General features: G+C 40.9%; 1 protein-coding gene across 1 annotated transcript; it reads left to right on the forward strand.

Annotated features, from left to right (window-relative positions):
- The first annotated feature begins 1,111 nt into the window (after positions 1-1,111).
- dcaf10 (DDB1 and CUL4 associated factor 10) lies at positions 1,112-8,671 on the forward strand. The gene is made up of 7 exons (XM_085342619.1): positions 1,112-1,795; positions 2,488-2,601; positions 4,330-4,527; positions 5,180-5,382; positions 5,520-5,600; positions 5,685-5,830; positions 6,195-8,671. The coding sequence occupies exons 1-7, from the start codon at positions 1,308-1,310 to the stop codon at positions 6,564-6,566; spliced, it is 1,602 nt and encodes a 533-aa protein (XP_085198745.1). The 5' UTR covers positions 1,112-1,307; the 3' UTR covers positions 6,567-8,671.
- Positions 8,672-13,267: the final 4,596 nt, after the last annotated feature.

Genomic DNA, 13,267 nt, shown 5'->3' on the forward strand with positions numbered 1-13,267 from the left:
AGTCTTACCAGAAATGCACTGAGGAATGGACACACCCTTGTGGAGACCCTGTGAAGCTACAGCTGTGAAGCTGATTTTGACCCATCATCCATGTGGAAAGCATCTGATTGGACATTTGGATTATTCGGCATGGCAATAATCCCAAACAACTTGCCAATGTAGTAAAAGCAAACCTGTATTGAAAAACACACACTGGAACACTATCAGTCACAGATTGACCTCCCCGGAGCCTGGATCTCAACATTACTGAAGCAGTGTGAGATTATCGTGACAGAAAATGGAACAAAAGGCAGCCAACACCCAAAGAAAAGCTTGTAATATTCTTTAGAAATTCTTTGGAGCTATTCCTGAAGCCTACTCAAAGAAATTACTAGAAATTGTGCCTATGAGAGTTCAGGCTGTGTTGAAAAAGAAAGGTGCTCATACCAAACATCGACATTCAGTCTCCTTAGAATTGCACAATCTATTTCTTGCCTTATATGCCTTATTTCCGTGCATGTTTACACATGTTGAAAAACATTGCTGCATTTATTTACAGTATTCTTGTAAAATATTAAAAAATGAGGATTGGCTCAAGACTTTTGACTTGATGTATTATTATCACTGTTATCACTGTTATTATTGTTGTTACCTTTTTATGTTTGTTTTGTTGATCTTCCTGCGCTATTTACACCTTAAAGATTTCAGTCTTGCGCATTTATATTGTCATATTCATAAATGAATTTGTGGTTAACTATTGTCACATAGCAAATCCACTTATTCAGCAGATGGCAGCAAGCAATCTGCTAGGGAAAGGAAACGGAACTACGTCATTGTTTGCGTTTGTTTTGGTGCGAACAAAACAAGTTATGTGAAAGAAGCACGGATCTTCCGCCTGGATGTTTCAGCTCGGCGTTTGTACTCAAGAAAACGGGATTATTTGTACGTGTCTTATTTCGCTAAAAATGAGTAGAAGCACGGTTTAGGAGTAATAAACAATACTTATATTGTGTTTTGCTTTATGTAAGACACACGCGTAGAGTTTTAAAGGCTATTTGTGCTTTTATTTTGAAGTGTAATCATCATCTTCCGGTGAAATGTAAGCTAACATGTGTGTGGTTTAACGGGAGGCGTTAAGGCGCTGGCAAACCTAGCAACAAAATAAAATTTGCCCACCGTAACCTATGCACCTAAAATGCTCTGCAATGGATTCTTAAAAGAGTGAAGGAAGCAGCGGGTTCGCGTTCATTAGGTGACCGGGCCAGCCTACTTTTCGAGACCCTGCACCCCGAACCGCAAACGTCTGTGCGGACGCTGGAGAAGCTACAATGAGCTCGGAGCACCAGAGCGACAGCGAGGACGCCGACGAGTCGCGGGACAGGCCCAACGGCGGCACCGTCTCCGACAAAGAGGAAGACCCTGACATTGACGATTCGGATGAGGAAGATGACATCGCTCGGAGAGTTTCTCCTTCACCCCCCGCGAGCAGCGAGGGTCTAGTGGCTCCTATCGCGGGGTCTCCCGTATTGGCGGAGCGAGAGCCCCGCTCCAGACCGGCCGTCGCACCGCTGAAGAAGTGCACTGATGGTAGCTCCGACACTGGTGGTGGCTCCGACACTGACAGCTTCAGGGGTGCTAGCCTGTTTTCTTGGTTGCAGAGCAGGACTATAAGACGAGGGGTGTTTGTGGACCCAGCTCGGGATAACTTCAGGACAATGACAAGCTTGTACCGCTCTATGAATCCGGCTGTAGAGTCAGTTAACCTGGGCACTCAGACCCATGGAGCCGTGTTTAACCTGGAGTACTCCCCGGACGGGTAAGGTTTGTCTGCGTTTTAGGGTGTGAAGTTGAGAGATTTCCCGATATTTGTGCGTTAAAAGCTTGAATTTAAAAGCCACATTCGTCCTCACCTACCTACTTCAGCTCACACACACTCACTCGGTGTTTATTGATGACATAATAAATAGTTTCCAGACAAACCCCATCAGTTTGTTCACTGATGATTTAACAGTACGTTCTTAATATCCTCAAAATGTAACCTCCAACGTCTTGTACAACTAGTGAGCACTTCTCGGACTTAAGCCAAGAGACAGCAGATGTAAGAAACAAATCCTGCAGACAAACCAGGTCAAGCTGTGGCCAGTCTGGGTCACATTTGTTTTGTGGGCTCACACTTCCTGTCCTGGCTGTACCGTGATAGCGCTGCTGTGCACAATACTCGTCAATACTCAATACTTTGACCTGTGTCTGCATTTGACGCTTGAATTTTTTTAGATTTTACCTATTCTTGTTGTGCAGTTTTAGTAACATTGTTGTGACTCATTATTATAGCAAAAACGCAATGAGTAGTGTAGCGTCAACGCAAGTAAAATTCATCCTGTCTACTTATTAGATTGCCTATAAACCGAGAAAATATTCTCCTTTTCCCCCTTATGCTTTCGTTTGCTGCTGCATAACATCTTGTCGCACATGGACAAAGAGATCAACTGTTTTTTTTCTTCTGATTAGGTCTGTGCTGACTGTGGCCTGTGAGCAGACTGAGGTCCTGCTGTTTGATCCAATCTCATCCAGACACATCAAAACCCTGACGGAGGCCCATGAGGACTGTGTCAACAACATAAGGTGCATTATTCTAATCTTGAATCTCTGGGGAAAGGTTTTACAAATTGGGTCTGTAGCTCAGTAAAAGGGAGCAAGAGACCTGTGGGTTAAGGTAATAAAACATAATAAACAGTCTCTATTACAGCATGAGTCTTTAAATCAAGTATGACATGCAGAGGCTAATAAAAACTACTTGGATGCATTTTATTGGGTCTGAGCTCTCGCTGTGAGGATGCAAGAAAGAGATGTTGGATGGAAGAGCTGAAGGTGCCAAATAAGAAATCCTTCCGCATTTCAGTACAACCTTAGTTGAACAACAACACATATCATCCATTGCCTTTATTTATATGAAAAAAATTAAGCCAAAATGCTGAAGCAGTGTGTGGAAAAACAAAGTACATATTTGCAGCTTCCATAGAAATTGAGCAGGTATGTAGCAGCCAATGAAATGCGCTTCTTTAATAGATAATTAGCAAGTGTGAGCACCTCTATAAGCGCAGACGTTTTGTCATTTTGCAGCTTTGGAAAGTCAGGACTGTCTTAAAACAAACCCCAGGAGGAAAGACAAAAGCAGTGATCTTAGAGAAGCAGCTGTTGTTGTCCATCCATCTGAGAAGGGTTATGAGGCCATTTCCAAACAATTTGAAGTCCATCATTGCAGAATGATGGACTTCAAATTGTGTGAAAAATATATTCAAAGCGTGACAAAGATTATTCACAAAAGCAAAATATTAAAGACAGCCAAGGCTCTAAGGCCTCCTTTAGTGTGTTTAATATTAAAGTTTATGACAGGACTGTAGTGAACACTTATGGCTTGTTTGGAAGGGTTGTCAGGAGAAAGCCTCTTCTCCCTAAAAAGAACATATAAGCACAGCTTAGATCTGCAAACCAACACCTGAGCAAATTGCAAAGCTTCTGGAACAATCCCCCTTAAGACAGAAGAGACCCAAGCAGAGATGTTTGGCCATAATACACACGCTCACGTTTAGAGAAAGCGCCTCACAGCAGCTGTCAACGTGGTTGTGGAGGGCTGATGTTTTAGGCTTGTTTCGCAGTCACGGAGTTGACCGTGGACTGTTTTGTATACCAGACTATTCAAGAGTCAAATGTGAGGCCATCTGTCTGACAATTAAAGCTTGGCTGAAATTGGATTATGTAACAGGACAAAGATCCAAAGCACAGCAATAAAGTGAAGCAACGTTGTAAAGAAGAGTGGGCCAGAATTCCTCCACAACAATGTGAGAGACTGAAAAAGTCGTACAGAATGTGAGAACATCACGTTATTGCTGCCAAAGGTGGTTCTTCAAGCTACTCAATTATTGGGCGTACTTAGATTTTCACACAACTGCTTTTGCATGTTGGTTTAGTTTCTGTTAAATAAGTAATGATGCAGTGTAATGTGTCATGTATTGTTCTTCAGTGGAAGTTGTATTTAAAGAGAACCTGCTAGGAACCAGAATTTTATTTTCACCTAATATGTAAAGCCATAGAATTGGAGCAGGGTGTATTTTCTTTTCCACAGGACTGTAGTTTCATTTTAGTGGCATCAGGTTCTTACAGAGATGTGGCATTTGTACATCATCCCACTTGATAAAAGACTTCTGTGTAGAATAGCTCTCTTCTCGCTCCTCACAGTGTCCTCACAGATCTTCACGAGGATGGCAGCGTAGGGAAGCGCCCCAGATTGGTCAACCTGTGTCGAAATTACTATCCACTGGGTTTCCTAAATCTGTGTTTCTCTCCCTGTAGGTTTTTGGACAATCGTTTGTTTGCCACCTGCTCCGACGACACCACAATTGCATTATGGGATCTGCGTAAGCTTAACTCAAAGGTTTGCTCATTGCACGGGCATGCCAGCTGGGTGAAGAACATCGAGTATGACACCAACACTCGTCTCCTTGTCACGTCTGGCTTCGATGGTAATGTCATCACATGGGACACTAACAGGTTAGCCATTGTCTACGGTATGTTTATTTTACGTCCATGTGCTCGTTGTGTCTCTGTGCCATGTGCAGTTATGGTGAAAATAAAGTATATCCTTATTAGAAGTGGCCTGTACTTCAAACCAATTTCAACATGCCCAGGTTATCTTATTGTGATCTGGATTTTGTTTCTTTTGGCTTTCAATCAAAATGCTTTAATTTAGTTAGTTAGTTATTTAGTTTCATATATGTTACTACATGTTATACAAAAATGACAAAAATTTCAAATACTGATTTCAGTCATGAGCTAAAACCTCGGGTTTCGCACTGCACTAAATCTTTCAGTCAGTTTTTCCCGGTCTCAGATCTATGCGATATTAATGTGGGTGGATAGCTCTAATATGATCATCTCCAGGATACAGCTTTGGCTGAGATAATCATATTACGTCTGTGATATTAGACCACAGAAGCCCAAACCACCTGCTGGTCGACCTTTCTGTATGCAAAGGGCAACCAATCAGAAAGCTGGGATAAAGGGAGGGAGCAGGAGCTAGAACAGCTGATTTGAGGAAATGGAACTGAGGGTCTGCACCAAGGCTGATCTATACAGGAAGGGTTTTATAAGATATTGTAATCTAACTGTCTGTTAAACCTTAATTACTCCTCTGCATTTATAGGTTTACAGAGGATGGCTGCCCACACAAAAAGTTTTTCCACACTCGCTACTTAATGAGGATGCGCCTGACACCTGACTGTTCCAAGATGCTCATTTCTACTTCCTCAGGGTACTTGCTCATCCTCCATGACCTGGACCTCACCCAGTCCCTAGAGGTGGGCAGCTACCGAATGCTGCGAGCACGACGGACTCCCCTCAGCTCAGGTCAGATCAGGCTCATTCGGAAATTAATGAAGTGTTTTGCTCATGTTCCTTCATGTTTATCAGCTGGATTGTTCGCGTTAGGTTGGTGTTTATTTAAAAAAAAAAAAAAACTATAAATGCCTTTTATGATTTTGTAGATGGAGGCACATCAACGTCCAGATCCGCTTGTACTCCTCGCCAGGGAAATGACTCCAGCAAGCTCCACCCTCATAGAGAAGGTCAGGGCGAATCATGATATAGAAGGGATAAACTACTGACACATGAGGTTTTGTCTTTAATGTTATGAAAAACTGCGCTCGTAGGGCTGTCTCCCAGAAACAGTCTGGAGGTGTTAACTCCAGAGATCCCCGGCGAGAGGGACAGAGGGAACTGCATCACCTCCCTGCAGCTCCATCCCAAAGGCTGGGCCACACTCATCCGATGCTCCAGCAACACGGATGACCAAGAGGTGAGAAACATGGAGCGGTGCATGAAGCTGACATAATCACATTTTTGTTTATTAAAATGCCTTAAACCACCAAGATCCCTCTTCAAGCTATTTCTGTAATCTACACAGGCTAAAATACGCCTTCACTAATATTTGTTCCCTCTAAAAGTTTTGTTAGCCATTAACAAGCGTAATTCTGGCTGTATATTTGACCACTTTTCTTGTAGAACTGAAGTGCAGTGTCATACTTTTAAGCAGCTTACAAGTAAAAGGCCACTAAAGGCTGTATTTCCAGTGATGACGCTGATGCGATTGCGTATTTAATCATCTGGTATTAAACTGCATCACTTGTATGTCTGTTTTCTCACTGCCTTTCTCTCTTCAGTGGACGTGTGTGTATGAGTTCCAGGAGGGAGCACCCACTCGCCCGCTGGTCTCCCCCCGTTGCTCCCTCCGCCTTACCCACTACATCGAGGAGGCCAACGTGGGGCGGGGCTACATCAAGGAGCTGTGCTTCAGCCCAGATGGACGGCTCATCTGCTCCCCTTACGGCTACGGCGTACGCCTCCTGGCCTTCGACGAGCGCTGCGGCGAGCTGGTCGACTGCCTGCCCATCCAGACCAGCTGCCTCAGGGAGATACGCTCCATCTACTCGCACAGTGACGTAGTGCTCACCACAAAGTTCTCCCCAACACACTGCCAGCTGGCCTCGGGGTGCCTCAGTGGGCGTGTGGCCCTTTACCAGCCCAAGTTTTAGCATCCGGTGCTGTTGAAGAAAGAAGTGTCGCAGACCTCAGTGAAGAAGTACTGATTAGGGTTTATGCACAGCAAGTCTGAGAATATATCAAAGAAGCATTAATTTATTCGTAATCACACACAAATCTATAAAAACCTTGCATTGCCCAAGTTTAGTGCAGCTACTTAATCGCTTTGATTTTTACTGTTTTGCCATTATGTGTTTACAGATTGTTTAGCTACTGAGAAATATGCTTAGCTTCTGTCGGAAACATTAAAGGAAAAGTTGTCAAAAACTCTAAAAAGGAGAAAAAAACGTGTAGCAATCCTAAATCGGATTCCCGGCATCTGTTTGTCTGAATCTTTTTCCGATAAACTAAAGAAACAAACCCTAAAAGTACTTCTTGACCCAGGTCTGCAGCAGCTAAGCAGGCAAAGTTAGTTTGGATTGTAAGTGTCAGCTGATAGCCATTGACATGGGAGAAGAACGGAGAAGACTTGAGCTGTGGACCGGTGGCCAGACTGCAGCAGTGGATGGAAACCTCACTGACCCTGAACTTTAAGAAGAAAAAAAGGCAGTGCAAGAAAGATCAGTTGGGTTTTACTTTTCTCCTCAGAGACAGTGGCGCAACGTGGCATCAGTGAAGGACAAGCTCGTTTTCATATTAACGATTCATTCTCTATAGCAGTAAAAAACTTTGATTTTGTTGAGACTCGGCACACCCAGATGTTGCTGTCTCAGGACAAAAACACTAAGGATGCAAGCGGACATGAATCCTAAAGGGACGAGTAAGGAACGGGCGCTTTCGTCTGTCGCTGGTCGTCTCAATTCAGCGTCCTCTGCTGCACATCGTGTCGCTCTCTGCTGCTCTGCTCATGCCTTTTCTCCACAGGTGCTGCTTCTGTGCTCATACAATCTGAACTTTGACCCCTGACTTCAAGTACGTTTTCTGTCTCCACCCTGTTTCTGCCTTCATGGTCTTTGATAGTGTTTTTTTTAAAGTGGTTTTATTGGTGTATGAATTATGGCACTACTTGTAGCACGATGTTTGATGCTATTCTCACAGTCACTGAGGCTACTTTAAGAGTAGATACATTGGAGTCACTTTTCATTTCCTGTAAGTGGAAACTGCTGAAGTCCAGCTGCTGTCGGTGTCTCATTTTCAGATTTTTCCACACCCACTCTTTGTAAAAATGAAAATGTAGTAGCAGTTAAGTATTTTTCCCTTAAACATTGCTGGCATTATTATAGATTTTCCACATCGAGCACGCTGCTCTGGCTTCCCAACCCTGCCTGCGTCTCGCAGCATCTACATCGTTTCATCTGAGAATGCAACTCTTTAAAATATTTTCATCTGACTTACTTTTTTCTTTTTCACTTTTTTCCCCTCCAGTGTTACTCAAACAGAATGGTGCACTAAACGTATTTACAGTTAGCCTCAGTATCTATGTTCAAATAGTGAGGCTAACTAATGTGTTTCTAATGTTTTTGACTGCATTGGAGCTGTCAGACAGCTGGAGACAGACAAATAAGCTGTTTCATTAATGCTTGCTGTAGAATATTGCCGGCCTTTTTATTTTATCAGTGGCATGTTCACTTTTTGACTGAGAAAGATTCTTTACATTCTTTATTTAACATTTGCAAGATGAAATTGTGCTTTTTCTACCCCTGAACCTAAGTTTTTTTGGGTTTTGGACAGTGCTAATCCACACTGTTTTGTCACACCTAGTGTTTCACGTTTGCTTGTGTTAGCATACAGTTGATAAGCAAGGCTTTTCTCCTCTTTAAAGGAGCAAATTGCTTTGACTGTTCTGGTAAGAGCAATGCTTTTGTGTTTTGTATAGCTGCTGTAAGCACATGCCTGATTGTTACAACTGTAATGTATACTGGCTACAGTACATACTGACTGACTGCAGAGTAGATGGAAACTTGCTGTTAGGGAAACAAAAAAAAAAAAAAAAAGACAGAAGCGTATACTACTATGCATACCAGCCTCTTAAGATAATTCTTCTTTCTTATTTATGTGAGACTCTATGTTGAGCTCTTAGATGCCAAATGTTTTGTTTGTTTGTTTTTCTTTCTTTCTTTTTTACTTGGACTTCTCTGCCGTGAGCTAAAAGTGGGTATCTATTTGTGGATTTGGAAATATCTTCTCTTCTATCTATCTTTTGGGAAGTGTCTCATTCACATCTGGTGGGGTGTTGAGATGGAACTACATTCATGCCTTTGGTATTAAAGGGGGAACTGTTGCTTTATGGATATATTGAACACTCAGTATTTAGTGGTGTATATTTGACAGTGTTTAGATGCTCTAAATTCTGAACCTGTGTCTCTAAACCTTAATGTTAAAAAAAAAATACTGCAAAGATAAGAGTGCAGCAGCACCCCCTACAGTCACAAAATGTTAAAATGCTGGCTAATCACTCCAAATATTCAGGGTTTTACAGTCATGTGACTACCAGCTCTACTTGTTTGCCATCTTGGATGAGTCTTGGACACAAGTTTTGGACACTGTCCTTGACTGTCTGTCATTTACAAGTTTTAGATAGAAGCTGATGGCGACACCTGTGAAATCGGTTGTTAAAACCCCCCAATTATTCCCCCCCCCCCCAAAAGAAAAAGCCCTCCGTGTGATTGCTTTGATTGCTACCAGATTCCTGTGGTTGCATGGAGTTTGCATCAAGCAGCAACTTATCTGCAAACACTCACCAACTAGTCTGACTGCTAGTTTAACAAAATGTTCACCAAGTAAAAGTTTGCATTTTTCCAACCCACGCTCCAAAACTTTCTGGTTTTGTAGCGTTTCTGGTTTGTTTTGCACTTTTTTGCTTGACTAGTAGTTGGCGAGTGTTTGCAGACAAGTCGGTGTCTTCCACGAAGAGAACATCCAGCCCTGGCAATTTGAGAGCGACCAAAGCACTCTGAGATTTTGCAGTAGGACCCTCTTTGAGGCAGATTTTTACCTAGCAACAGCATGCAACCGCTCACCAACTGTTGGGGGAAATACACATTTTCTTCCTGTCCTGAATGGTGATTGTATCTCGTCCAATTTGGCTGACAACGAGCGCCTTGCAAATGACCTCAAAAACCTTTATAAAGCCAGTGGTAAGATTAGCATAATCACTGGGAAGATTATTAATTAGCACTTCTGTCTCCCTTGGCTACTCAGTGTGCCAGTGGATAACATTTAATTCTGTTAGAGAAAGCTGGGCTAGCTGCTTCCAATTGTTTCCACTTTGTGCTAATCTAATGCAAACTGGCTGTTAGGGGTAACTTTATATTAATTGTGAGTGCTATTATTTCTTCTTTTCTGGTCTCAACTCAGTGCCACAAAATGTTGGGGGGAAAAGTGCGTGATAACATTTAACTTCATTTGGGTTTGAGGTGATAACACAGGTGGAGTCTTAGATTCTAGCTCACTGTATGGTCCTGCAAGCAATGAGAAAAGATGCTTTTAACACTTTGTACCTCAGTTACATGCTCAAAATGTGTTTTCAGTATGTTGCAAACGGAGTCCATTTCACCTTCAGCTCTGTCGTCTTTCTTTCCCTTAAAATTATTTAATTTCTCGGATTACTGACATTTTAAAAAAAGTAGACATTTCTTCTGTAAACAGCTACTTTAAAATGAACTGACTGAACTGATGGTTAAAGGATGCTGTGTATTCACCGCTGCTTTTATTTCACTTATTATACTCACGAGCTCTTTGAGGAAAAGTGTCTTATCTGCCATTTTCACTTCAGGTATAGTAACTAAACACCGGGTTCATTTTTAGGAATTTCTTTGTTGCTTTATTGCTCCGGTTCTGGGTTTTTAACCTGTTTTCAGCTGTGGGTTAAAGGAATGCTCCCAGTATTTGTGGCGATCACAGCTGGGGAGGGGGAAGGGTAGATGCACTGTTGTTTCCTACCTGGTTACACAGAGTAAGTAATCCTGACAGCGATACTAAAAATGGTACTTATCAGAAATAAAAACTTAGCTTCTTTTTCACTGCTGACTGCTCTGTGTTTGGGTCCTTTATTGTTAATTTTCTCTTCATTTATTGATTTATTTTTAAATTGTCTTTAGAATTTCTTCTCTATATGTCAGTCAAACTCTTTCGCATCTGTTGCAGTCCCAACTCTGAGAATGACTTTCCTCATGGGAGGATTAGCAAGTTAAAGGAAGAAATGGTTTTTATTTTTATGATCTGGTGAGTCAATTAAAGATTATCTAAAGGGGAGAAGAATCCTATTCATTCAATCACATCATATAAGGACTAGAGATGGCACGATACCACTTTTTTATGTCCGATACCGATACCGATATCATAAATTTGGATATCTGCCGATACCGATATGAATCCGATATAGTGTTTTTTAATCAACAAAACTGTTTTTTAAATATCTTGCTGCATTTTGTATAAGTTCATACTCAAGTTTAAAACAACAACTACACTAAAGCTATTCTGTTATACCTGTATCCAAAAAAAATATTTCATAGTTCAGCAATACTGATCAATCTAATAAACTTAAACCTACACCATCCTCCCTATTCTGGTATTTTAAAGAGTACTTAGCATAAATATTAAGCAACCTAACTAATAGGGTTCCAACTCCCAGCAACAACAAAAATAAATAAATAAAAAATAGGGAACCACCCCTCACGCTCCACCTCATGATGCTTAATCGACGTAATCAACCTTAATTTGATGCAGTGTGAAAAAAAATGCACAGAAATCAATTATTTTTCAAGAAATATTAAATAGATTCAACATCTTTCTTCAACAAAATTGCAGACTGTACAGATGGTACCTTCCCAAAGGAAAAAGTACTATAGCTTACTAGGGTATATATATTAGACTTAATAGTTACTATATACAGTAATTGACTTCTATTAATTTTACATCAAATTAAAAGTATGTCTTTGTGCCCCCTTTTCCCTGTTAATGCCCTATCGGCCCCCCTGGCTAAACTTTGCTAGATCCGCCCCTGCACAGTTACCAGCGTCAGCTACGTAGAAAAAGATCCTCGAGTAGAAAGTAATATTAAATAAATTCTAACAACAGCTTATAGAGCTTAAACGTGCTGCTGTTGTTCAGCCGCTGGTTTCCTCTTTCTGGTGCAAAGTGGGCCAAAAGCAAACAAGAGAGACGTACTCCCGACAGAAAAGCCGATCAGCTGATCGTTAAGCAGTTTCATGATTGAAGTAGCAGCAAGAAGAGGCAGTCGTTTGTTAAGCTTAACGCAGGAATGCTTTACAAACATTCAGAGATGGACTTACACACTTGCTTTACTTCTCTCGGGGATAACTTTGTCGGAGATGAAATGCCGGGTTGCTAGCGAAGCTCCAAATGCTATCCAGACCACCGACAGGTCCCGCATGCCACAGCCGCTCTATCACGTGATGCATACTGCTCCGACGTGCTAACGTTCTGAGGTGAGTTACGGCGTGTTGCAAGTTTTGTGAGGTGCTTTCGTGATATTTAATGGATCGGATTACATTTTTTATTTTTCTCCGATATCCGATCCAGTAATTTAGGTCAGTATCGGACCGATACCGATACGTAATATCGGATCGGTCCATCTCTAATAAGGACTAGACTGAAAATGAAGAGTCAAGACTTTTTCACGGTGCTGTAAATACACAGGAGGACGAGCAATGCAATTTCTGACTACTTCAGAAAAGAAGATAATCCAGCCAAAAATACATGTAGGAATTGCAACAGTAGTAGCAAAGGATCTCACGTACATATGTACAGTCTGTCATTTTTTTTCTGTCAGTGGCAGAAACATGTTTACACAGGTACATGATTGGCCTGAAAATGAAAGACTTTGGTTGCACCTGAAACACCCTACATCACATTATTACTTGACTTGCAGGGGGTGTTTATCAGTGGGAAAAACTGTAAATCTTATGAAAATACAGTTAAAGTCCAAAATCTATCCCCTCCTTCAGATTTTCCAAGAGCCATCCAGTTGGACATATTGGATTCTTTGCTGGGGTGTTTCTGCCCCCTGGGCCTTATGTTTATACCCCTGCTCTATATTGTACAGATGTTAGCCTATCTGAGCTACCACAGGGCAAGATGTGTAATTTCATTTATTTATATATTTATTTATTTATTTATTTATATATATATATATATATATATATATATATATATATATATGTATATGTTTTATTAGTTTCAGTTTTAGCTTTTCTTAAATATTTTTTATGGATGGAGGGCATATGTCAAAGGCAAGATATAGGAAAATCCGTACAGGTGTTATAATAAAAACAGTTGATGTTCAATCTTGCAGATGTGCAGAGTCTCAATAAAAGCACCTGTCAGTGAATAATTAGGCATGTTGTTAGCAGATTTCGACAATACTAACAGATAGTTACATAATCTATAATCTTTATATTTTTATTTTATTTTTATTTTTTTAAGTTCAAGAAATCATTTTACTTTGATATTTTTCAAAGGTCTTAAATTTGTTTTGTTTTGGGAGGGTTTTCACATCTAGTTTTAATTAGCTGTGATAACTTTGGTCTGCATGATTCTTTGGGCTTAAGTTGCAAGAATTAAATGTGTACAATTGCAGACAAAGTTGTGATAACTCTTTGGCCAGACTGTAATTAATAAAACAAAGTTTTTATTAAAAGACATAAAAAATCCTTTTTGCAGAAATGTTTGTAGTAGATAGACATTTATTGTTTGTCTATTGGTTATCTAATTTGGTGTAGTATGAATGGGC

The sequence above is a fragment of the Diplotaxodon limnothrissa genome, linkage group LG19, assembly GCF_057381915.1.
Source record: "Diplotaxodon limnothrissa isolate DT_005_m linkage group LG19, D_limnothrissa_male_GT1.1, whole genome shotgun sequence".
Classification (NCBI taxonomy): Eukaryota; Metazoa; Chordata; class Actinopteri; order Cichliformes; family Cichlidae; genus Diplotaxodon; species Diplotaxodon limnothrissa.